The sequence below is a fragment of the Mercurialis annua genome, linkage group LG8 (genome assembly GCF_937616625.2).
Source record: "Mercurialis annua linkage group LG8, ddMerAnnu1.2, whole genome shotgun sequence".
In the NCBI taxonomy this organism is placed as follows: domain Eukaryota; kingdom Viridiplantae; phylum Streptophyta; class Magnoliopsida; order Malpighiales; family Euphorbiaceae; genus Mercurialis; species Mercurialis annua.
The window spans coordinates 25,392,420-25,418,737 of record NC_065577.1 but is presented as its reverse complement, the minus strand read 5'-3'; the positions used below and the strand labels follow the sequence as shown (position 1 = coordinate 25,418,737).

Sequence of the window (26,318 nt, the reverse complement as noted above, 5' to 3'; positions counted from 1 at the left end):
TTAAAATTTTCTTTTTATGTTTTCTGTTTGTTTTAAGAAATAATTTTATTAATCATTGTTCATTCATTTATTATTCTTATTTCTATCTAGGTTGATGGTTTGTCCACTTCGAAAAAAGATGCTACCTCCTCTCGTGACGATAACGGTAGTGATAGTGATGAGACGTACGTTGTTGGTAAAAAACCTGTCTCTAAAGATCCTATCGAGTTAGCCAAGTCTTCTTCTGACGATTCTGAGCCTATTTTGAAGGTTTAGTTATATTCAAGTTTGTGTTATTTCAGTTTATGTTTTTTGAACTAAATGTTAACTATATATGAACTAAATATGAACCATGTTTTGTTTATCAGGTTGTCAGCAAAAACCAGCAACAATCTTCGAGCATGCATATATATTTCCGGGTCTGTAAAAGAACGAAAAATAGATTTTGCTGCTGAGGATAATTCTAAAAACGATAGCTTTAATGATAGCTTTATTGGAGTTGAGCAAGGCGTTGAGGATTCTGTCAGCCGATCAAATTTTACACCGGAGAAAGAATATGCTAACAAGTTTGTGTCTGTAAATGCAAATACTGAGGATAAGCGCTCCGATGACATGCCATTGAGCGAAAAAGCTGCAAATGAAGATGCGGCTGATGAGAAGGCTGCTAATGAAGTTTCAGTTGACGGTGATGGAGATGGTTCTTCATCGGACGCCACAATTTCAGACAAGGCTGGTGACTTTTCAAGTGCCTATATTGAGATTACTGCAACTTATGGTGTCGCGGATTCCGTAAATGCAAACATTGAGGATAAGCGCTCCGATGACAAGACATTGAATGAAAAAACTGCAAATGAAGATGCCGCTGATGTGAAGACTGCTAATGAAGGGGCTATCGATGGGGATGGCGATGGGTTTTTATTGGAGGCCACGATTTCGGAGAAGATTGATCGTAAAGTTGATGACATTGAAACTGCCAATATTGAGAATGCTGCAACTGATGGTGTTGCTGATTGTTCAAATTTTGTTTTTCCTATGGATGTTGGGACATCTACTGGCAGCGATATGCTCGCTGATATTGTTACACAAAAAAAAATTAAATTCTGTTGTTGGAGCTTCTGTTTCTAACGAGGTATATTTTCTAATTTGTTATTTTTTTTTTCAATTTTTTCTGTTATTTATCACTTATTCAATTTGACAGGTTCCTGTCCGACCTCTATCTATAATTGATTCCACAACTTGGAATATATCTGCTGAGGTTTTTGATCAAACGCTTGAAAATGCAATGGCTTCTTTGGCTGAAAGGCAGTCACAGGTTAAAACTGAACATTACTGTTTTTTCCAAGTATTAGTATGGTATACATTTAGTACATATTTAGTTCATATCAGGTTACTAAAACTCTTTTTAATGCTTCTGTAGGTTTCTTATGCAGATTTTAATTTTGGTACTTATTCTCTATACCCTTCTCTTCTGATGATTTATTATCAATTGCTTTATTCAATTTAGTTTACACTTAATTGGTTTCCCATTATGTTTTTTCTTTCTTTAGGTTGTATTGTACCGAAGGACAGTGTCGGTAGTGTTTGTATTTTTCCTTTTGATGAAAATGGTAATATGTTTTCTCATGTGAGTAAACACAAGACTTTCTTGGTAGATCACCTACAAAGGAGAGTTGAAAGTTTTAAAATCAGACGAAAACCGATCAAAGACATGACTCGAACATTATGTGCTGCAGTAGTTCCTAGGTAGATCACCTACAAAGCAGTGGTATCCTGGACCAACTGCTCTGATACCACCTTTCACGACCCAAATTCGAGGGCCGAGACCGGCGCTAGGGAACAGGAGTGGTTTCTCCGGAACCCGTAGCAAGCCTAAAAACGAGTAAATTTTTTTTCCGCAAATCAAACATAAAATTATGCACAAAACGTTTTCGGGAAAACATCGTAAAACAATATTTCATATACGTCGAAACCGTTCTTTGAAAACCGATGCATAATCGATAGGAACCAAGGTCTTACTCTGCGATAACATAACTCAGCATTGCCTTGTTCCGAGTCAAACAATTTCATACCAATTTCATTCATACACAATTGGTGAAAATATCAAACTGGTAAAAACATAGTTTTATAAACCGTGTATGTATAGATTATAAAATCAGAGTTAACAGCTGGACCTTGTTTGATATAAACAATCAAATATAGACTGACATCTACTGACTACGGCAGCGCTACGAATTGAAGCGTACTTCAATACATACTTTATATATTGCAGACTTCCGAAACAAGAATGGAAGTCCATCTCTTCAAATACTATCACCTGAAATAAAACACAGTTGGGGGGGTCAGACAACGCTGAGTGAGTTTACGCGTTACTAATGGTGTTATGTAAAATAGCATCGCATTTAAAAACAAAACAAATATATAAGGACATAATATATATCAAGTATTAGATCCGATCGAAACCTTAATCTTAAACTCATACTATTTCCTATACATATCCTACTCATACTGTATCCGTTCATATTATATCAAATCATTTTAATCCAAGTGGTACGGTCCCGAGATAGTTCGACCGAGTTACTCGTTACCACGTGACATAGTCCCGAGATAGTTCAACCGAGTTACATCATGTCACTGCTTAATCCCAAGGTGTGAGTCCCGAGATAGTTCAACCGAGTTACTCACTAGATACGGGTCCCGAGATAGTTCAACCGAGTTACTCACGTATCTACCAAAAATATAATCCTCCTTACTCCCAAACATAGTCATCATTTAACGAGATCATATCAAACATTTTTAAATACAAGCCTCTATCTATACTAATTCTATGACTGACCGGACACTGGTGATCACACAGCCTATTGACGCCCAATAGGTAGCTCGTTTCCTCGGATCGCTATACTAGTTTTATTTTATAAGAAATAAACATTCAATAAGAAACAATAATCATTATGAGTAATAATGTTTTATGCGATGCATTAATAATAATGATAATTAAAATAAATTGCTTTTATTAATAACACACAAAAGTAAATTGTAAACTCACCACTTGCTAACCGTAATCTTCGAGAATTTGTAAAGCGGTATCGTATTCATCATGTTCCGGGTCCCGTTGGTGGTTCTCTCGCCGGGTCTACACAAATTCGATAATAGATCGAATTAATAAAATTTCTAACTATAATTAACTTATCCAAAATTGGGTTTCTAGTCAACTTCGGCTATCGAAACCGCTCATTTAAAATATCCCAAACTCAAAACAAATTGGACATTTCCATAGTCCGCAACATTTCCTACAACTTTCATTCATATTCTAACTTTATTTGACGTCTTTAAAGTTTCCAAAGTTTTCGTTAAAGTTAGCTCTTTAAATATTTCCTATTTATTTTGTGTTTTTGGACCATCTTTGAGCTACTACAAATGTGACTTAATGTGGTCCAAACGCGAAATAAAAATGACATTCCTAAAGTTTGGAATGTCGTCTAAAACTTTCATTTGGACCTCGGAGTGAAATTAGCACCCGAAGGTGTCAGAAATCAATCCTGAAGTTGGTACCTCAAATCTGGAAATTGAAGCTGTCAAAACAGCTTACTAGTGCTGCTGTTTCAGGCCTCGAAACAGGGCGCGTATATTGGTCGAAATCCAAAACAAATTTGACATTCTTATTCTCCGTACTCCATTGAACAACTTTCATGAAGATTTCAACTCATTTCGACCTATAGTTTGCTCACAATTTAATTCCAAAGTTGCCCTTTTATTATGTCTTAATACTTGGTTTATTTTTCTAACTTATATTTCCAATTTTTGACTTAACTTCAAACACGGATAATTTTTAATCCGACTTAACAATACCATGTTTATTTCACTTAAATCTCATCTATGAAGCATCATTTATTTATTCTACCCATTTTTGGGTTAATATTATTACGGATTGAGGTTCGTTTTTATAGGCGAAGTAGCCTTCATGACTTGATTATGTCATTTCCAGATTTTCACTCTTTCAACACCCCATCTATTTCAATAAATTCAGCCCTATTTAAATATTCAAATGTTAATCCGAATATTACGTTTCAGTCTCCGTATATCTCTTACGATATACTACTCAACATTTCTCGAATATCACCGCTCCAAGACCTTCGAAACTTGATCGAAAGTCGGCACTTCACACTATTTTGGGACTGCATTTTCTGCAGTCCACAAACTCAGTCCTAACCCCGAAAACCTACTGTTTTTATTCCGATTAAATTCTGTCATGCTTTAGACTCGATCCTACGTCTGAATATGCCGCACTTGGCTGGTCGGGGACTGCTTAAACAGTCCCCGTTAATAGCTGAACTCTGCTCATGTGAGCAGAGTTCATCTGCTCGTTGTGAGCAGTGAGTATTCTGCTCACGTGAGCAGAATGGTTCTGCTCCATTTGAGCAGAACCGAGCCCCTATTAGTGTGTCCCGACGTGCTACCTCGACATACTATCGATCCCCTAGCATATTCATTAATCACGAATCTCAAACCTCACTCAAACACATCACAAATCATTAATAAAAACTGAATTTTCAGCAAACTTTCAAACAGAAAATTTAATCAAATAAACTCATCAAACAGCCCCAAATCTTAATCTAATTCAAAGCTTAAGAGGTTACCTTGATCCCTAGATGTTGGCTTCACAACCGAGCTGAAATCTCTGAAATTGGTGGCCGGATGGTTGATCTATGGAGTTTGCCGTGGTGGGAGTTCCATTGTCATGGTGAAAGTGATGAAACCTTCGGCACTTTGCATAAACAAGGGTTTGGCTTTGATTTTCCATTGATCCAAATTATGTTTGCTAGAGAAATTAATATTGAAGAGGTGGAGGGTTATGAGGTGTCTTCATCAATTTCATTTGATGGAAAAATTTGAGATGCAATACTTGAAGTTGGCACCTCTAGCAATTCCACCCTTAAATTTTCAATTCTTACAATTTAATCCAAATCGTTTCACAATTAATCGGAATTTTGACGATTATCCTTTATCGATAAATAATGGACTTTATCGCATTATTTATTTATCCGGGTCCAAATAATTTCTTGATATCGTTTTCCTTTTCCGATAGTCAAATTCCGTTTAATTAAAATCCTTTCGTCCAATTTCCATAAAATTTAATTTTAGCTTCTTAATTTTTATTTCACGAACTTTATCGTAAAATTTATTAGTTCGGGACTTTTCATTTATTTTATTTTATTTATTTTTCTTTAGTCCAGTAAATATTCTAATTTATCAAATAACAATCTCTATTTAAATTATTATTTTATGAAAATTTTTAATAGACCCGCTTCGGTCTAAATTTTTATTTCTCGAACTTAATTTCGATGTCCTTGATTAAATTCTCACACTTATGCCTCGTGTCATCTTATTTGGTACTTAAAAGTACGGGGTATTACAAATTTATTGATTAATAGGGCTATATTAGTGTTTTTCCTTATAATTTAGTGTAGAATATATGCTAGATAAAACATGTACACATTCTTTTATCCTTATCTCTTCTAAATTTTTAGAGAATGATTAAAAATAAATGTCACAACTCGTGTTTCCGACCTCTGATTGGGGTAGAAAACCTTAGATGTAAATTATTAAAACAACCGCTTCTTGATTACTCATTCGTTCCTAATGCCAAAGCTACCATTGGGGAATTCTGTTTTATACAAATTAGAATGGTCATCGTTCTCTTGAAAGACTTAAAAGAGTTGGATATACGGAAACAGCCATGTAAACATGCCTTATCCACATGCTATTAACTGATATATAGTGTAGATTCCACCGTGGCTCTTCTCATGCAGCAGCTTCAAGGGAGATTATGACCTTTTTAGAAGACGAATCCGGATTGTAAATTATTCAAGACAGCTTTGCACAGTCGCTCGGACCAGACCAATCTGACGCCAGAAGCATGAGTTGTGGCGAGAATTGAAGTAAAATATTGGAGAAATTTATTTTTTTGTGATTGCTCGGAGAAAATAGTTTATTACTTCATAAATTATATTTAATTGCGACATATATATGAAAAACTTTTTTCTCCGAGCAATTACACAGGAAAGTAATTTCTCCAAGATAATTGTTGGATGACAAAAAGACAAATCAAAGTTAATGCATGTTTTTAAAAAACGTTTAATGGATGTTTTCCATGTTAGCCGTAGTAAATACGAAATTAATTAAGTAGTCCATAAAGTCGAATGCAAAATATCTAATATATATCTATCGCAATCTGTAGAGTACAAACTGTAGTTTGTTACCCCGTGGATGATGGAAAAATGGGATGTCGTTCCCTGCGTCCTGTATAATTAAGAAGGGGGGTTAATCCCTACACTTCGCATGATAAGAAGGTAGAAGTAGGGATCGTAGTTTAATAGATGTTTATAAAGAGAAATTCAATGAATGTTTTCCATGCTTAGCCGTAGTAATAAAAAATTAATTAACTAGTCCACAGAGTAGAATGCAGCGTATCTGGCCAGTATCTATAAATATATTGTAGAGTTATAGATTTTAATACTGCAGTTTGTTACCCCATGGGTGATGGGATGTTCCATTTCAACCCCGGTTAGGAAAATAGAATCACCAAGAGGAAATGGTGGGAATATTACAACAAATAGGATCGCGCTCCTTGGAAAAGTTACGATCTTCACAAAACAAACCCATCGGGTTACTGGAAAAAGTAATCACCGGGAAGTGGAAAGGAAAATCTTTTGGTTAAAGAAAAACTCGCGAAAAGATAGAACTGACAAGTCACTAAACATGAAACTAACTTACTAATTCAATTTCAAAAGAAACTATCTCGTACTAGTTATTCGTAATAAAGACTTTGATTCCAAGATCATTTCAGGGACGAAATCATGGCCGTCGATAAACATCAAAAGACCGTTGGAGATGAACCATAAATCATTATTCTCACCTTCAAGTCGATAAAACCAACAGCTATAAACTGATAGATATTATCAAGAAAGGTTGCTAACTTCTCCTTTCGTTCAACAGCGTTAGTACAAGATTGAGACGTGAGACTTAATTCTGTTAACTTTTTCTCCGATGTCGTAATAATAACCTTCTTCGGATGAAGCAGGGCCAATACGACAAACCGTAATCATCATTTTCCCAGCTGATCCATTTTTTTTTGCTAGAAGAACACAGGACGCTTAACCTCTTCTTGAAGAACCAAGAAAGAATCTGCCATACTAAAACGAACGTCAAAGCTGCAATCAAGATGTAAGAATTTGCAATACGGAATCCTGCAACAAAATGTAAGAATTAACATCGTTGAAGTTTAAACGAGGTATTCTAAATTAAAAACAACAAGTTGTAGTTGCACCTACAACGAGATGTAAGAATTAACATCGCTAAAGTCGTTCATCTTATGTTTGAGAGTTATGTTTGCCGTAGATATTTTTTTGTTTTTTTAAGAGATATGCCATAGAAATCAAGATTAAGTTTGTCAATTAAAGTATAAATGAGAAGGAAAGAGGAAAGGAAAATATCGCAAAGAATAAATTCAAAAAAAAAATAGAAATTAGAAGAAGTCGAAGTTGAACAAAAAGAAGAAGAAACCTCAACCGTTATTTATAGGGAGATGTAGTCGCAAACGAAACGGTCAAAGAAATTGAATATTTCCGCAAAAACTGTTGACGTTTAATAGACTATTTTTTCTTAAAGTCCCAGGGACCCGAGATAAGATTAATTGAATACGAAAGATAGGCTGATTCAAATGCTTAATGGGTGCAACCAAACGGCAGGTTTATAGTACAATTTGAAATGACACAGATTGATGACAAGGCAATAAAGAGAGCGAAAATAGAACATGGTTTCTAGAGAAAGGAATCGTGGTAATTAATGGACGGTTTTACATTGACACGAATTGATGACATGGAATAAAATTAACTGTAATAAACCCTACGTAAACGGCTATTAAACCACATTTAAAATAAATTGTAAATACATATTTGCTCCTTACCCATAAAGTAACTCCCGTTTTAAAAATATAAAATTCAATATAGAGCGTCTATAGATTTGCCTTATACTGACCAATGGTTGACCTTCAAAATCAAACACTCCGTGCATAATAAAATACAAAAATACATATAATAAATCATTATCAAAATAAAATAATAACAGAAAAGAAGACAGATTAAATTTGTTCCATATAATAGAAAATGTATCAATGACAAATTAATTAACTAGTTGATAGAGTACTTTCAAATTTGTATCATCTCATTAATATATATCTAAATCTATAAGAATATATTAGAATTACATGGAGATTTTCATATTGTAGTTTGCTACCCTATGTTTTTTCGAATTACATACTAGACCCTAAACGCTAAATAAAATCTATTGTCTACTGCAGTGTTGTTTTTCCATAGATCGGTGACTTTTTGTTTTACTTGAATATTCGAAGCGGTGGTTTAAATCCAACGGACCGTTGCATTCAATTTTTGACGTTCCATATCACACATAACAATTGTAAAATAAAAACCAATATGATTTTACACAATCTCCATCGACCTACTTACTAGTAGTAGCTTTTAAGTTAGATACGTCGAGTCAATGCAGAATTAATAAGCCATGTACCCACTTATCCACCACGACCTTTATTGCCTTGTCATAAATATGTGTCAAATTGTACTATAAAAAGGTCGTTTGCTTATACCCATTAAGCATTTGAATAGTTATAAAAAGTTCATATTAATCTATTTTTTAGTAATAAGAGCAGCAATGGATCCATCATTTGTTGATTGTTCGTGCCCTATTTCAGGCTGTCCTGTTGTTGGCTCATCTGAAATTATTTATGCTCACTGCAAAATAATGCATAATCACTCTGTTACTAATTTTGATTTTGATAGCAGTTTTGTTGTTTCGCTTAGAGTTGATTATGAGTCTTTTGTTGCTTTACAAGAGAACAAATCCAATGTTGTATTTGTTTTGCACAACAATTCACAACCTACTGGAAACATTTTAACATTGAGTCGTCTTGCACCGTCATCAAGTAGCCGCCACTGTTTTGTTATTGAAAAAAAAAATTAGTGATGGTAGATGCATCAAGGTTGAATCTCTTGCTGGCAATTTTCAATCCATTAAAGCTTATAATAGGCCTCCAGTAGACACTGTTTTTGGTGGAAGTCGTACAATTTTTGTTGAATGTTTAACAAATTTGGATATCATCGTGTATGCTGATACTGCAAGGCTTATAGAACCCTTACAAGACGATTCCGATTTAGATTCAGATTCAGGTATGCAGAATCACAAATAAATTATGTAATTTCTAGTTGTTTAAATTCACTTTATAAATTCGGTGTAATACCCCAAAATATTTTAAGATAATTACGTCGTGCCACGTGTCGTGATTTCCGATAAATTAAATTAAGGAGAATTTAATTTAATTATATCGGGAATTTAGAATAAATTTTAATAAGTTAGTTAGCGGGATTTGAGGATTTAACTTCAGAAATTAATATAAAATAAAATATAAATCCCGTGACGGAAATTATTTTGCCAAAGTCCGCAAAATAATTTATAGTATTAGTGGTAAAAGTTTCGAGTCAATCGGAGACCGTTTAAAATTTGGACGCGGATAGGTTTTGGGCTAAATTGAAACTTTTGAAAAGTTTCAAGGATCAAGTTGCAAATTGACCATTATATATAAGTTTCCTTCAGATGAAGGAATGGCCCAGAAACCTTATATCAGATAACCATTTTCATTTCATTTCGTTCATCGCCGTTTCCGCCGTTTTCACCGTACGATCTCCGTTTCTCGTCCGTTTTCGACGTTTAATAACTCGAATCGATCGTATTCCGAAGGGCAATCACGGTAAGCAAGTCGTTTCTCCATTTGTTTGAGTTTATTTGATGGAAAAACGGTTTAAAACGATAGGTTACGGCGAAACCGAATCGCGATTACGTATTCGATTCGTTTTAAGCGTTTTTCTCTTGTTTTCGACTAGCTTGATTGATGTTTTGGTGATTTGGATGATTTGGGATCGATTTAGCATGTCGGGAGGGCCTTTTTCAGTGGTCAGGGTCGTGCCCACGAAGGTGCACGACGTGCACAACATCAGTGCACGTCGTGCAGGGGCACGACGTGCACCAGTGAGGTGCACGACGTGCACAAGGGAGGTGCACGACGTGCACAAGGGGGGTGCACGACGTGCACCACCCCTCTTTTGAAGGGAATGACCCTAAAAACCTAATTTGACGATTCCCCATCCCGATATCGACTCCCGGACTCCGAAAATGCGAGATTCGGACGTAAAACGAGTAAATTATGACTAGTTGTTTGGGATGAATTAGTTTATGGATATCAATTGGTTTCATCAAGGAAACCTATATTCTCTATTGAGAATTAAATTGAGAAATAGTAAGAAATGAGAGAAGAATGATTCGTTTATCGGAAAAGATTACGTTTGAAGCGCGACGGCTTATGTTTTGTGTCTTGTCGTGTCTCGAGTCTAGAGTCAATCTTAGAATAGGATTCTGATATGAGTCAAATGTTTTGAAATTGTTTTAGATCCAGCGAGGCAAGAAGGAGCTGGACCAGGAGCTCGGGAAGCTTGACGTTTCTAAAGCCCCGACGTATTTTTGGATAAGCGTTTTCTGTGAGTTTATACGATTTGCTTTTAAAGTATTTATTTAAGCAAATATTTTATATTGCTTTATGTTTGTTTTACATGATTGCGATGCGAATTCTTTTTATGAATTGCATATGCTTGATTTGAAACCAGTATTGATCCGATGAAACGTGCTACCTATTGGGCGACAATAGGACTGTGTGATCACCAGTTTTGATATGCCTCAGCTGGGAGCTGATGATGAATATGAAATTTACGATTGGGTTATGATTTCGATACGCAGAGTGAACTCGGCTACGGTGTAGCCTGGAAGTCCCCGTATCTAGTGGCTGGGCCACCAGCGAGTTGGACTCGCAATTGATATTTATGATTGGGTTGATCGATTGATTATTAGTATGTTTGAGGATTAAGGTTTCAATCGGATCCTGTACTTGGCTGCATATGATTGATTACGATTTTATGTTTTATTTGAATACTTATTAGTAAATGTATGAACTCACTCAGTATATCCCAATATACTGACCCCTCACAGATTTCCTTTCAGGATAAAGACGCTTTGAAGCAACGGACTTCTATCCTACTTCCAGAAGTCTGTATTTTTGAAAGTATGTAAAGAAACAATACTTTACTCTTAGAGCTGCAGTAGATAAGTATTTTGTCAGACAGCTTGTATGTAAAGTTTTCTGTAAATATAACTTTAACGTTTTAAAGTTTTAAACGTTTTACGCTTGATGCGTTATTTATATTGTGACTGCCAGAGGATATATGTGCCTGGCATGTGTGCTTCTGCATGACACGTATTTATTTATGTCATGCATGACGTTTATGTTTCGCGAAAAATTATTTTACGTTATTAGGCTTGCTACGGGTTTCGGAGCAACCACTCCCATTCCCTAGCGCCGGTCTCGGCCCTGAGATTGGGTCGTGACATTCGGGATGACCTATATGAATATATCCAAACGATGTTGATGTAATTGTTTGTTTGAGGCTTCTTTCGAAACCATGCAAGTACGTACATCTGGTTTATGATGCGTACGTATCATGAAATATGTCGTATTTTTCAACTTAATGATCCCCTAGATCAATATAGTAGTGTGATGCTGCGAATTTTATAGTTTAAACTCCAATGGGATGGCGTCGTACAATCGGATATTATTTGAAAATTAAGTTTATTATTAAAATTATCAGTCCATGTCTAATCGATAGATATGCCGCTGATAGCAAAAAGGGAAAAATAATAATTATGGTTGACATTATAATATCCACAGTACTTGATTTCAAAAGAAATTCCTGATTATTATAGAAAAGTTTTAATCTCCATCCGTTTATCAATTCGCAGATGGATTATTATCTTTACAGGTTATTTAGTATTTACGGTATATAGAGTTTCTTGGTGAGGAGGCGCCACACATATCGAAAATAATACCCGGGTAGTTTGTCTTTTTGGTAGAAGAGTATGTAATATAAAATTTGTTGAAATTCACCTACCACAGTCGTTTTTTCATACTGTTCGTGTGGAAAAGGGTGGAATATACAGAAACCGACGGATGTGTTTTAATATCCACGCTTTATTCCACGAATAGTCAGGTAATATACAGTAATTTCGAAAGTAATACTGAGATTGTTTTTTGTTAAAATACTTGGCATATAAATTTTTATTCGGATTTCAATTTGTCAGGACAATTCGTAATCGTTGAAGATAGTTCATAATTTTAATTAAACTACAGCTTCACAAATTCAAGTAAAACACAAAAGCACCGATCTATTAGAACCTAATACTACATTAGACAATAAATGAATTGCCACTTACTGATGCCACCAAGGTACGTATTCATCCACTCTCAAGAGCGAAGAGGTAAGCCCAATTCCGAATAATCTTTTCTTTAGGGTGTTTGAAATGAATTGCCACTTACTGATGCCGACAATCATCGAGAACTTGTTAACAAAATCTCACAAGAAGCGGCAAAAAAATAATATTATAAATATTAATTGAACTAATATGTAACAAAAATAAGTTTGTGGGTATAATTGATAAAAGTGTATAAATGTTAAAGTAAAAAAAATGATTAAAATATTAAAGATAAATAGAATATTCTTTTTGGTGTAGGAAAAGGTGAGTTTGGGTTGGAGTGAATTTGATGACAAATCACCTAATTAATATCTGATGATGAAAACATGGATTACCGCAATCGGACGCCGGGAACAGAGACATTTGTTATCTGGTTGATATCTTTAGAATATGTAGTAGATTTCAGCGTAACTTTACTAACCCAGAACGTAGATTTCGTCGTTTTTCGAAGACAAATCCGGGTAGGATGTCTCTATGAAAGCTGTAGCCAGGAACTCGAGTCAGCTTTCCACGAATGTTCGGATCATGAAAAACAAACAAATCACCACTCTACAGTCTAGACTCTATGAAAACACAACAGTATTGCTGACAATTTACAATCTATTGGCCACATTGTTTATATTTAATAGATATTATTTTCGGTATGATACATTATCGTGCTGATTACATATCATCGAGTAAGGAGTGGAATTAATTTCAAATTTCGATACTAAGAAAAATATACATTTCAGAAGCTCATTCTGAGGTGCCCTCTTCTTGAAAACTTTGGTACCTGCAAGAAGGCAAAGTTCAATCTATCAAAGTATGAAATACTTAATTCCAGGAGTGTTCAATTAATTGGTTTGTTACAATTTTAGATATGAAGATAGATGTAAAAGCCGGGACTCATGATTAGTTTTTTGGAAAGAAGTTTTTAAAATACAATGATGCTTTTGGACGACTCAGGAGATACATATCTCCCAAGGCAACGGCCAAACAAAAGAGGGAAGGCAACAGCCAAACATAAGAGAAACATATCTCCCAAAACAAACAACAACACAACAGCAACGTGAATCGACAAACAAGCAAACAAGAAGCCAAATACTTCAACAAAATCTCACAGGAAGCGGCAAAAAAGTAATATTATTAAAAATAGATGTGCGGCACAAAAGGAGGCCACACTCCCCAACATCATAAAAAACAAAAACAAACATTAAACACCACCGGAGGAAGGAGGCACACCCTGAATTAATGCAGGCGAAGAAATACCAGAAACGGGCAGAGGAGCAACAACAGCAGAAGAAGGCGGAGGAATAACCTCGGACGAAGGAGAGGCATCCACCAACGCCTCAATCGCAGATCTCTGCGCAGCCAAGGCGGAGAGACCCTTATCACGAAACCGAGGCAAGTCAACATATAGGAAGGAGAGGTCTGCCATTGGGTAGTCCCTCAGAATAACCGACCTGATGGACCGGCGATACTGCTGAAACATCAGAGGAACTACGTCAGTAGCCTCCCCAACTTGATACTCCAAGGCTTGGCCTTGCAACTCCAGGCGAGAACGTTCCACCTCCGCCCGTTCCAGACGAACATTATTCAACGTGTCCCCGAGGTCCGCAATACAATCTTCGCGACTACGAAGAGATTGATGCAAGGACTCCACCTACTGACCCCTCTGATCAAGCTGCTTCTCCAGGGAAGTCGCAAGAACAGTCTTGTCACGAAGGTCTTTTCTCAGAGACTTGTTTGAGGCCCTTAATTGTAAGATCTCATCCGATTGACGCTTCTGTGCCTCCCGGAAACGAGCCAAAGCCGCAGACATTTGGTCGAACTGAGCGTCAACATCCTTCCGGGAATTCTTAAAATTAGAAAGACGAATCCGATCGTCCTCCAACCGACGGACCTCATCAAGTAACTGGAAACAAGTAGCATAGATGGACGGCCCACCTCCTACGCCAGGGACTTGTCCAACCATAGACAAGGGATACTGACTCCGGAGGTAACCACAAACAGAGGTCCGGATGTAATAGGCGTCGAAAGGAGCCCCCTTCGGTAGTATAAAGCAGTCTCGATCTACAGTGCTGCCCTTCAAGACAAAGGTGGAGCGTGGCACCTCTCGACGAGGACGAGACACGTTCTCCGAGGAGGAATCCGGGAGACAGGTAGAAGGACGCTTCCGACTACTCTTAGAAGAAGCAGAAGGAGTCACTGATGGCATTGCAGCAGAAGAAGACACCACCACCACTGACACGGAATCGGTAGCAACAGATGTAAGAGCCCCAGGCGGGGTAACAACAGGCAGAACGGCAGGCAGGGAGGCTAGAGATGCAGCCGCCACGGAAGGAACGGGATCGCCAGCCATAAGCTCATCTTCATCGTCTGACAGAAGAGAGATGAATGGTGTCATCGGACGTTTAAGCAAGGGAAGGCTGACATCAGCAGCGCCCTCATCGTCACTCAGGAGACCAACGTCCATGGCATCAAAGATGTTCTTAGCCATATTAGAAGGGAAAACGACAGTGACAGAAAGATGAAAACAAAAATCACGAAAGAAGTAAAGAAAAGAAACGAAAAGAAGAAGAGCTATTTATAAACTTTCCCGAGAAGGCAAAAAGATGAAACAAAAGGGTCAAATGGTTAAAATCGAAGAGGCGCAGGAGATGAACAAAGGGTCAACATGCCCCCTAAATTTGTGATAAAGGATCATCTAACTTAATTTTTAGGTCAAATAACCCCATAATTGTATTTTTAAAACGCATAAAATAAAAATCAGAGTTAGGGGTGCAAAAAAATTATATACTTCCCTAATTGTTGCGATATAATTATTATAAATCCATTTTTTAAAATAAAAATATAAATTATGGAGTTATTTGACCCAAAAATAAAGAGTTTTGGGGTTAGTTGCTGAAAACAATATAAATTGGGTCAGATGACCCGGTGTCACAAGTTCAGGGGGAGCGTTAACCCTTTGTTCTTTTTTGTTGACAGTGAAAATTAGTCAATAGAGATAGCAATGCTAGTCTAGAAAATGCAATTTATTTTTTTAGTGTTGTTGGATTTTATTATAATTCTAAAAAATTTAAACTATTATTTTAATTATATTGATAAGTTATACTTATCATATATTCAAACAATTTCTTTTATTATTTCTTATAATATGTTATATATATAAAAATAATTTTTTTATACTTTTTATATATATTTAATTTTATAACTTTTAATATTTATAAATATACCCCTGTCATTTGAAAAAATTTATTTGGCCGTTTTCGTTTCCATTCCGGAAACCGTTTCCTTTTCCGTTTCCTTGCACCTTAGGTATTGATAATTAACCAAATTAATTTATCTTTTTATTGGAGGGTCTATGGTAGTAGCATTTTTTTATGATTGACGTTAAAATTCTCTTCATTTGTGAATCCACCTGTTTCCGTATATATCCATCTCTTTTCGATCGACAAAAAATTCACAACGTTACATTTCTGCATAACCTTCTAAATAAGAGTATATAAAGATGATTGTCTTCACCTCAAACACATCATTATTATGAATTAGAGATATCACCGCAATATCGATATATTTGTGTAGATATTATTAATCATTCCCTGCTATAATGAATCACTTTTGTGAAACGTATGCTTCGGAGGTTGGGCTTCCACTACTCATAAAAATGATGTGTTTGAGGTGAAGACGAACATGTTGATATACTCTTATTTAGAAGGTTATGCAGAAATTTAACATTTTGAATTTTTTGTCGATCGCAAAGAGATGGATATATACGGAAACAGGTGGATTCACAAATGAAGAGAATTTTATCTTCAATCATCAAAATATGCTACTACCGTAGACCCTCCAATACAAAGGTTATTTGGTTAATTATCAATACTGATACACATGTTTTCTTCCTGATGTGCTCGTGTACTGATATATCAATGATTCTTAAAATAGCTCACCATCTTCATCTCGCACTCTTCATGTTCTACTTCCTCACCTTCCTGTTCTCCTTGTTCTTCTATTGTATCATCTTCATTTTCATCGTCCACCAATCCTTCATGTTCATTATCATTTTTCAAACAGTAGAGTCGTAGTGAATTCACCCCCCTCTGCAACTCGTTCTAACATAACATACAACCAGTTAGATATATTCTCCGAGTATCACGTTAAAATATATCTGTTTAAATGTCTATAAAGTAAATGAACAAATAACGTAGACACTACTAAATTGAAAATTGAATCCCACCCACTCCTCGGTCTTATTTTGTACACATACGGCTGCATGAATTTCAGACAATGTTTTTGTTGCCCATATTTGAAATTTAAATATTTCGTCAATCTTTTCCGGGCTGGCTCCATGTTCACCGCCTCCGGTACCGTCAGACCTGGAATCTAACGAGTCTTTGAGGAGAGATCTTCGTGAGAAGACCGTACTTGCAACCTCTCTAGAGAAGTAGCTCGACCAGCGGGGTAAGCAGGTGGAGTCTCTGCAGCATTCTCTCCAACTGCGGGAGGATTGTATTGCGGACCTTAAGGTGGCTTTGAACAATGCTCGCTTGGATTGGGCGGAAGTGGAGGCAGAACGTTCTTGCCGGGAGCTGCACGGCCAAGCCTTGGAAAATAACCTGGGGGAGGCTACCGGTGTAGTTCCCTTGATGTTTCAGCAGTATCGCCGGTCTATCAGGTCGGTTATTTTGAGAGAGTATCTGATGGCGGATCTCTCCTTTCTTTATGTTGATCTGGTCCAGTTTCGTGACCAGTGTCTCTCTGCCTTGGCTGCGCAGAAGTCTGCGTTTGAGACGTTGGTGGATGCCTCTCCTTCGCCCGAAGTTGTGCCTCCATCTTCCTCCTCGATTATTGCCTTGCCTTCTCCTGTGACTGCTTCTGATGTTTCTTTGTCAGCGGTAGTTGAAGCCGTGCCTCCTTCTACTGGCAGTAGTTGAAGTTTGTCTTTCTTCTCTTTTCTCTTTTTTATATTATATACTTTTGTAATGTTGGAGAATGTGACCTCCTCTTGTGCTGCACGTATGTTTTAATAATACTGCTTTTTGTTATTTGGCTGTTTCTCCCATTTATTTTCTTGTATTGCCTTTTCTATGTATGTTGTTTCAGGAATTTCGTTGCATTTTTTGTTGGTTTCGTTCTTTCCTTGCTTGCTTATTGTCCTAATGATCTTGCGATTTGTGTTGTTGTTTTTGGGAGATATGTTTCTCCGTTTTATTTGGCCGTTGCCTTAAAGAGATATGTATCTCTTTTATTTGGTTGTTGCCTTGGGAGATATGTATCTCTTTTATTTTTGGCCCTTTCCTTGAGAGGTCTGTTCCTCTTTTGTTTGGCCGTTGCCTTAGGAGATGTGTATCTCTTTTGTCGCTTGTCTATGTGTATTTGCTTACATCTTCGGATTATTGTTGTTGCTTTTTAATTTGCATTTTGCTACTTTGTCAAAAAGAGAACTTTGATTGTATTGAGATTGACATGGAAATATTAGTTATAACAAAAATGAAAGCTACTATCTTTGTCTTTTTGGCCTTCCTTCTTTGACTTTCTTCTTGTGGCTACTTTATCCTTCTGCTTCCTTCATGGAGATAGTGTAGAATTTGGCCGCTACTTCTTGGTCTCCTTTCACATTGATTATTCCTCCCGGGGTTGGTATCTTCATTACTAGGTAGCGGATGCTATTGATTGCTCCGGCGGCCTCCCTAGTATTCCGTTGTATGCTAGTGGCATGTCCACGACCGAGAACAGTGTTTTGACTTCCTTTGCTTCCTTTTCTCGCCTTCCAAACTCTATCATCAGCTCTGCTAGCCCTCTAGGTTGGAAGGAAGTTCCTCCGAGTCCCATGATTGGCACCGGACAGTGTTTGAGTTTTCCGAGTTCTCCCCAATCCTTTTGTATGTTTCCCATGTTATCAGATTTACAGCGCTTCCGTCATTTACTAGCAGCTTCATCACTAGGAAGTTGTTGATGATTGCTTCTACCACCAACGCATCGTTATGCGGCCCTTTTACGTGTGTTCTGTCATCTGCAGAGAAGGTGATTACCTTTGTTGATTCTCCTTTTCTTCCGGCCTGCTCAGCGACCTGCATTACTTCGGCTCTTAATCTTTTCCTTCCTTCTCTCGTGCTTTTTCCACCCACAATGATGTTGATGACTCCAGCGATGTCCTTCTTCCTTCCCCTTTCTTCTTCCTTTTTCTCTTCTTTGTCTGTTCCTTCCTTTCGCTGCTCCTTTTCTTCTCTGTTATTTTTGAAATTCCTCAATGCTCCTGATTCGATTAGCTTCTCTATTTCCTTTTTCAGGTCGTAGCATTCTTCTGTATCGTGCCCGTAGTCTTCGTGTAACTTGCAATATCAGTTTTCGTCTCTCGTCCCGGTTATGTGGATCATCTTTCTGGGCCACGTTACTGGCGTCCGGCTTTCTTTGACCCACATCAGGACGTTGGCTCTTGTGGTGTTTAGTGGCGTGAATGCCTCTGTTCTGTCCCCGTACCTCGATTGGTTATCATGGGAATACCTGTTGTTGTTCCTCCAATGGTTATTTTCTTCATAAGGGTTGTACCTGATGATACTTTGGTGGCTCGTGCTATATTCCTTTCGTGAGTGCGAAGATTGTCCCTGAGAGGCGCTCCCCTTGCTTTCTTCCTTTTTTGGCGCATCGTTGGTCTTCTATCTCCTTCCGTCATCTACGGTGATACATTTCTAGGCCACCGCCATTACCTGCTGGTATGTCTTTGGATTCATTGAGCTCAGCTTGTCTCCCAGTACTCCCATTCTTGTTCCCTTCTTTAGAGCTTGTACCACCGTGTCATTTTTCAGGTCCTTGATCTTCATAGCTTCGCTGTTGAATCTTCCAATGTATGCTCTAAGTGTTTCCCCTTCTCCTTATTTGCACCTGTATAGTTCTTCTGAGCTTCTTTTCGGTGGGATATTTGTGAAAAATCTTATCACGAATCCTCTGTTTAGTTGCCTCCAGGTAACTATCGATCCCTCTTTAAAACCGTTGCACCATCTCTGTGCTGTGTCGCTGAGTGTAGTCGGGAATGTCTTGCAAAGTATTGCATCTAAGACGTCCAGTAGTACCATCTTGTTGTAGAACTTGGTGACGTGGCTTTCCGGACAACCGATGTCGTCGAAGTTGTCAGATTTGGGTATCTTGAGTCTCTCCGGCCATTTCTCGGACAATACGCTCGTCGATAGGGGTGATTTTCCGTCTGTCATACTGCTGGTTTGGATGTGCTCTCTTGATTTTTCTTCGGCTACCTTCTGCATTGCTTCTGAGATGAGCCTTTGAACTTCTTTCAAATCCACGCTATCCATTCCTATCTCCGATCGCCTGGGAGCGGGTAAGTCCGCCTCTTCCTTATCACCATCTTCAATCATGACTACTTCCGGCTCCCTCCCTTCTGGGTCGTCGAATGCGTTGGGTGTCTTCTCAAGTCCGCTTGTCAGTCGTACTCCGATTCTTGCCGTTGGGTGTCTACGACCTGATTGACTCGGTTGCTTCCTCCACCACAGTGGCCACTTCCTCTCTGAAACGCCTCATCATCCCATCCGTCATTAGTCCCAGGGAAAGTCCTGACTGGGTCCGTCTTTCGGTGTGGGTGTCAGACTTCCGAAACCCTGAAAGAAGATTTCTGACCTCCCTGTCGCCCCCGAAGCAATGGGGGTTTGGGGACTATCTTCTGATACTTCTGATACGCCGGGTAAGGTACTTTTCTCCTTGGCCGCTTGTCCTGTTGTGTTCTTGCTTACATCCTCCATGGCCAAATCCAATCAGTAAATTTTTTTCTAGGAGTTCCCACAGACGGCGCCAAACGATGGATCCGGATGCCGGATATAATCTAAGAGTTGGGATGTCGAGTATCAGGTTAGATGTTTGTCTTCTGATGGTAGGTTTGATGTTCGGATCCTTTGCTCCTTGTTTTTCTTATTTTTCTTAGTCGATGTGGGATTTGTGTTTTCCTTCCTTTTACCTTATTTTATTTGCTTATTCCATCATGTCTGGATTTAAGACAAGTGTCTGCTCGTGTCTGTTTATATTCTTCGAATTTTAAACTGTTGTTTTTCGTGCACTTTATCTCATTTTACTTTCTTTTCTAGATATTGCTTCGTTATCCTCTCATCTTCAATCTCTACGCTTTATTTTCCAGGTAAACTTTGAAGTATCTTTAAGGTTTCTTGTGTCTGGTTTTCATCATCTTTCATATAGCTGAAACTCTGCTCCTTTTATGTTGTTAGTATTTTTGTTCTTCTTTAGATTCTGGGTAATTTTCCCTCATTCTTGGTGTTCTTCATTCCGGTATTTTACCCGTTTTGATCTTCTTCTTTTTAGGTCTATTTATAATATTTGTTTGTGCTGTATCATCCTTAGATGGCGGCTAGGAGGGCAAAGACAAAGTTCGCCTCTCTCACTATTACTGACTCTTGCCTTAGTAAAGATGAAGTTCGAGATATTTATTTTAAGTATAATTTTCCTTCTGAGTATAGAGTTAGGTTACCCGGTTATCGGAAGCCTGCATTTGGGTCTCCTGGTTCGCCTCGTGAGGCGGTTGTTTTTGAAGAACAACTCGTCGCTAGTCTTCGGTTTTCTTTAGATCCTTTTTTGGTAGAATTATGTAGGGACTTGATAATCGCCATGGGAGAACTCCATCCTAGGACTATTTAAGTCATTCTTACTTTTGTAGAAGCATGTAGGCTTCGGGGTTGATCTCCTTCTCTTAACGTCTTTTATCATTTTGTTGAGTTGATGAAGTGTGATAGCTGTTTCGTCTTTGCCATCGGTAGGAAGGATCGTTCTTCCATATACTTATCGTGTTTAGATAATGGTTGGTGGAAGCACCATTTCATAGTCATTCATGATTTTGCCTTCTTCCACTTTCCGGATGGTTTTTCAATTTATCGCGTACAAAATTATCCATCGCCTTTAAGTTTGTCTGAGTCTATTCTTGCTTTCGATTTGTCTTTTCATAGTATTTTCCAGCGTCCTATTTTAGCGGTTTTGGTAAATAGTCATATTTGATGTCAATGGTCTCCTTTGTAGGATCCTTCAAAGGGTTTGGTGCATCTTCACTATGAATATATTGAAGGTATTTCTTCCAGACTCTGTTTTATTTCCTTTTTTTTTATGGGATGTCCTCTTCCTTTGATGATCTGCTTTTTAGTTTCAAAATAGATTTGGATGTTCTAATGGGCGGAGTAGAAATAGTCGCCGATGTTCCGGTTGGCGAGGTTGAAGCTGAAGTTGCTCTAGTTCCTGCCGGAGCGATCCTATTAGCGGGCGCTAGGGTGGTTGTTATAGCTGATGATGTTGCAGTTGTTGATGGCGAACATGTTGATACAGAGGTTGCTGTCCCTGTACCCCCTCTAGCTCCGGTGGCTTTGCCGAAGACAGCGGAGATAATAGATCTCGATGCAGTTATTGTACAAGATTCAGAGGAGACTTCTCCAAGCACAGATCCTGCAGTCAATGATTCGCCCTCTCGGAAAAGACGATGTGTCAGTGAGGGATTTTCCTCGGAAGGGCCCCGTTTTGATCGTTCAACTTCTCCTCCGAAGTTGGCTGAGTGGGTTGAAGATCATAATCCGGCTAGTTTTCTCAACCTTCGGGTTCTAGCTGAGTATATCAGGGGTTTGGCGATTCCTGAAGATATTACTTGGTTCGCCTCCAAGCATGGTCATGAGCTAGCATATATTGCTTGCTTCCATGGTTTTTCGGTGAGTCTTCTGATAAAATAAGTTTATTTATTCACTTTTTCTGGCGATTTACTTATCTGGGTTTTTCTTGTGATAAGCCCTTCAGGCCGTTTTGGTTCTGAATGATCGCCGACAATGTGCCAAAAATGAGGCTGAGCGTCTTTCTGCTCTCTTAGCAACGTCTGAGTATGAGAGAGCAAGCTTGAAAGTTTCTCTAGAGGAGCACGATTCGCTTTTTTTAAAGTTGAAGGCTCAGGATGCCATTAATGACCGCTGGTTCATGGTTATCGAGAAGAAGACCGCTGATTTGACTCGGGAGATTGAGGAGTTTATAACCGTCAATACCTATGTCGGGGAGGAGAGGAACAAGTTAAAGGATGAAGTTGAAAAACTTCACATTCGTCTACTTGATACGAAGGCCTTTTATTATGCTTTGATTGGCGAATATCGCCTTGCCATCGAGAATAAGCTGTTGGAGCAGAACCCTAATATTGACTTTTCGGGTGTGAACGGGTTGGACCCTCAGGTCATAGCCCAAGCGTTTCTTGTGAAGATGGCGAAGGATTTCTCTTCAGGAAAATAGTCTTTGTTTTTTATTTATTATTTTTCTCTTTGTATTGTGTCGCCTTTGTGCGCAACGTACTTTGTTTGTTTTTAATGAATGAATCACTTTCCATTTGATGTTGGTTTTTCCTTTTGCGTTTATTTGTTGGAATATGTTTGATTGCTGGTTTGAAATTTTTGGGCGCCATTGCTTCTGTTATTTTGATATTGTTGTTTCACCTTTTTAGAGTTAATTTGAACTCCTCTTTTGCTTTGTCGATTCGCTTCGTTAAAGAGCTATTCTAAACTCTGTTTTTTGGTGTTTTTGCCCTATTATACAGTTAATCTAAATTCTGTTTGTTTTTTGGTGTTTCTCCTTTTTCGAGAGTTAATCTAAACTCTGATTATTTGGCGTTTTGCCTTTTTAGAGAGTTAGTTTAAATTCTGTTTGTTTTGGGGATTTTGCCTTTTATTTCCAATTCCTTGTTTAGCATTCGTGCATCATGTGCTATTTGGGAAAACTAAAAATTTATTGATATAAATAGGCTTGCTTATAAAAAAATAAAGATAGTTGTAACACCATCGGGTTTGACACAAAGTCTCTGTTGGCGATGAGTTATTTAGTTCCTACTACTCTCCTTTCGTTTCCTGCATGCTTTCTTGTAGGTCAATGATGGACTCGTCATAGCACTTTTTGGCGATATTCTGATCTCCTCTCAGTGTTACTACGCCTTTCTCAGTTGATACCTTTATGGCTAGCGCTTTTATGCTGATGACCGCAGCCGAATCATGGAGGAATGGCCTTCCAAGGATTGCGTTATATGTCAGCTCCATGTCTACTATATTGAATAGGGACATGATCTTTTTGTTGATTCCTTTCTCCGGACCGATTATAACTTCTAGGCTCACATCTCCGAGTGGGTTGATAGAGGGTCCTCCGAGTCCTGATAATGGAATCAGGACTCGACGCAGTTTTGTCACGGTCCCTCCTAAGCTTTTGTATGGAGCATTTGCCATAAGGTTTACATCACTTCCTTCATCTATGGGGATTCGTTCCATATTCCAGTTTTTGATGATGGTAGTTACAACCAACGCGTCATTGTGGGACGCTTTCACATGTTCATAATCTTCGACATCAAAAATCACCGGTGGCATATGGGTTTCTTTGATGTTCAATACTTCTCTTCTCTGCTTTCTTCGGATGGTTGAGCTGCTATGCCCTCCCCCATTGATCATGTGTATCGTCCCTAGAATCTTTGACGGTCTCTCTTCAGCATTTTCCTTGCCTTTGTCCTCCCTGTTCCTCTTTTCTCCCTTGTCGTTGCTTTTTGGTTTATTAGCAATGAACTTCCTTAGTTCGCTAGCGTCTATCATCCTTTCAGTCTCAACTTTTAGATCTCTGCATTCGTCCGTTTCGTGTCTGTGCTCGTCTTGAAATTTGCAGAACTTCCTAGTGTCTCTGATCTCAGATTTCATCTTTGGTGGCCATACCACATTTTTCACATTCTCTTTAATCCACATGAGGACGTTGGTCCTGCTTGTGTTTAATGGTGTGTAGTTGCGCTCGTCCTCTCGGGGGTCATACCTTCTTTCATATCTGCCCTGGGGGCGAATCGCCTGCTTTCTTCAGGCCTCGATCGTCTATCGTCCGATCTTGATTTGGGTCTCTCTTTTGACTTTTCTTATGATTCCTTCCCTTTCGCTCTTTTCATCTGATTGCTCCGCGTCCTTCGTCTAGCTCGAAGTATTTTTGGGCTATACCCATTAGGTTCGAGAAAGTGGTTGGCTTGTTGACTAGCAGTTTGTCCACCAATTTCCCGAATCTCGTTCCTTCTCTTAGCACTTCGGTTGCCATATCAACATTCAAGTTGTCTATCTCCATAGCTTCTTTGTTGAATTGTTCGATGTAGCTTCTTAGCGTTTCTCCTTCCTCCTGGATGCATGGCCTCAGGATGCTGGTGATCGTTTTGGATAGGATGTTAGTGAGATATCTCTTGAGAAATTCCGTTGATAGAGAGGCGAAGTTCTTGATCGATCTCGGCTTGAGTTTATTATACCATCTTTGGGCAGCTCTTGTCAAGGTGGTCGGGAATACTCGGCATAGGATTGCGTACGAGACACTTAGGAGGCTCATAGTTGCAGTAAATCTGGACGTGTGGTCCCTTGGATCTCCTTCTCCATTAAAAGTTGGTAAGGTGGGTAGTTTCATGTTGTAGGGGATTGTTTCTTCCATGATTTCGGCTGATAGGGGCTAACCCTTCAGCTTCAGGTCGTCTATATCCAGTTCTTCGGATTTCAGCTTCTTCAATGCCTTGGCTATCTTTTCCTCCAGGTCTTCTTCTGCTACATATGTGGTTTTACTCTTCTGAGGCGATTCGGAGGATTCGCCTTCGTCTTTCTGGTTCTTTTTCCTGGACTGTGCTTTTCCAGTATCTTTTTCTTGTCTCTTGCTCTTTGCTGGGGCAGCCTCTTTATCTTTTTCTCTTCGTTCCTCTCTCTTGGAGTTGAGTCCGCTTCGGGCATCATCTTGATTTTCTTAATTCTTTGCTGCATTCCCTGAATTTTCCTCTTTTGACTCGTCGTTCCTGTACTCTCGGTTTTTTGGGTTTTCTCCACCTTCGTTTCTTCCTTTGTTTATCCCTTCGTTTCTTCCTTCGTTTCCTCTGGTTGGTCCTTGGTGATTTGGATTCCTTGTGTTTTCTTCCCTGTGTCTTCATCGGGCGGGAGATGGGCTGAATTTTTCCCTTAGTATCTTCATAGTTTCGTCATGATTGTCCTTCGACCGTTTGGCTTTGTTAGCCAATTTGTCCAAGTTTGTTTGGACAGCTTCCAACACCTTTTTCAAGATCTCGTTGTATATTTCTGGGTTTACCATGCCTGGTGTTTGCTCATTGTTGGCTCCGAGGTCATGGAATGCAATATGGTTGTTTCCCCTGATTGAGTTGGTCTGATACTGCGGGGTGGAGAAGGATGTTCTCCCAGTGTTACTCCCTCCAGCTGTGTTGTGCACGCCATCGCCGGTGGTGGTTATCACCTCAGGCGTTTGTTGATGGGTCTTGGGATCCATCGGTTGTTTATTCTTGAGGTTTGATCCATCAGAAGTCATCTTCTTCAATGAGTATTTGTTTTCGAGTTCAGAAAAAAGCCTCTTCTTGTTTGAAGTTTTGGAGCTTTTTCCCACAGACGGCGCTAATTGATGGAGTCTGCCATCTGATCCGGTGGATTAACCTGCAAAACAGGATAGAAGCTAACCGGACGGTGGTTGTCCGATTAATTCTCCGATGCTAAAGTCAGTATTGAGATTTGAGCAGTGTTTTGAGTAACTGAATGTAATTGTGTGTTTAGGCATACCTTAAACTCTTTATATAGTAGTTGAATATATACCTTGTAGTCTTGGAATATGAAAGTGAATCCTATTTAGTAGGGTTTGACCCTGATTAGGAGTGTGATTCCTTATTCAGACGAGAGTCCTATTTAGGAACATCTTCCTAAATAGTCTCATCTTCCTAAGTTGGAGTTTGTATTCAAATAGGAAAGATCTTTATGGATCTTCATAAATTTGGTCGATTGGCCGAATCCCTAGGTCGACGCGCTTTGTCGAGTCTTGATGGGAATCGGTCTTCTACTCGAGATTCGACTTGCTATTCTGGTCAAGGCGAATCTTGTGGATTCGGTTATGAGTTTCGTCTGGCTTAACCCTTTCGGCGGGCG

General features: G+C 38.6%; 2 protein-coding genes and 1 long non-coding RNA gene across 3 annotated transcripts; all 3 read right to left on the bottom strand.

The window, feature by feature from the left end:
• Nucleotides 1-1,918: 1,918 nt before the first annotated feature.
• Nucleotides 1,919-4,915, bottom strand: LOC126660000 (uncharacterized). The gene is made up of 2 exons (XR_007635181.1): nucleotides 4,614-4,915; nucleotides 1,919-2,293 (listed from the first exon to the last, which is right to left on the bottom strand). It is a non-coding gene; the product is annotated as an uncharacterized LOC126660000 (long non-coding RNA).
• An 18,322-nt stretch (nucleotides 4,916-23,237) lies between these two features.
• LOC126661772 (uncharacterized) lies at nucleotides 23,238-24,128 on the bottom strand. The gene has a single exon (XM_050355637.1). It carries the CDS (start codon nucleotides 24,126-24,128, stop codon nucleotides 23,238-23,240), a length of 891 nt encoding a protein of 296 aa, XP_050211594.1.
• Nucleotides 24,129-24,858: 730 nt separating this feature from the next.
• Nucleotides 24,859-25,324, bottom strand: LOC126661771 (protein PXR1-like). The gene is made up of 2 exons (XM_050355636.1): nucleotides 25,224-25,324; nucleotides 24,859-25,120 (listed from the first exon to the last, which is right to left on the bottom strand). Exons 1-2 carry the CDS (start codon nucleotides 25,322-25,324, stop codon nucleotides 24,859-24,861), a joined length of 363 nt encoding a protein of 120 aa, XP_050211593.1.
• Nucleotides 25,325-26,318: the final 994 nt, after the last annotated feature.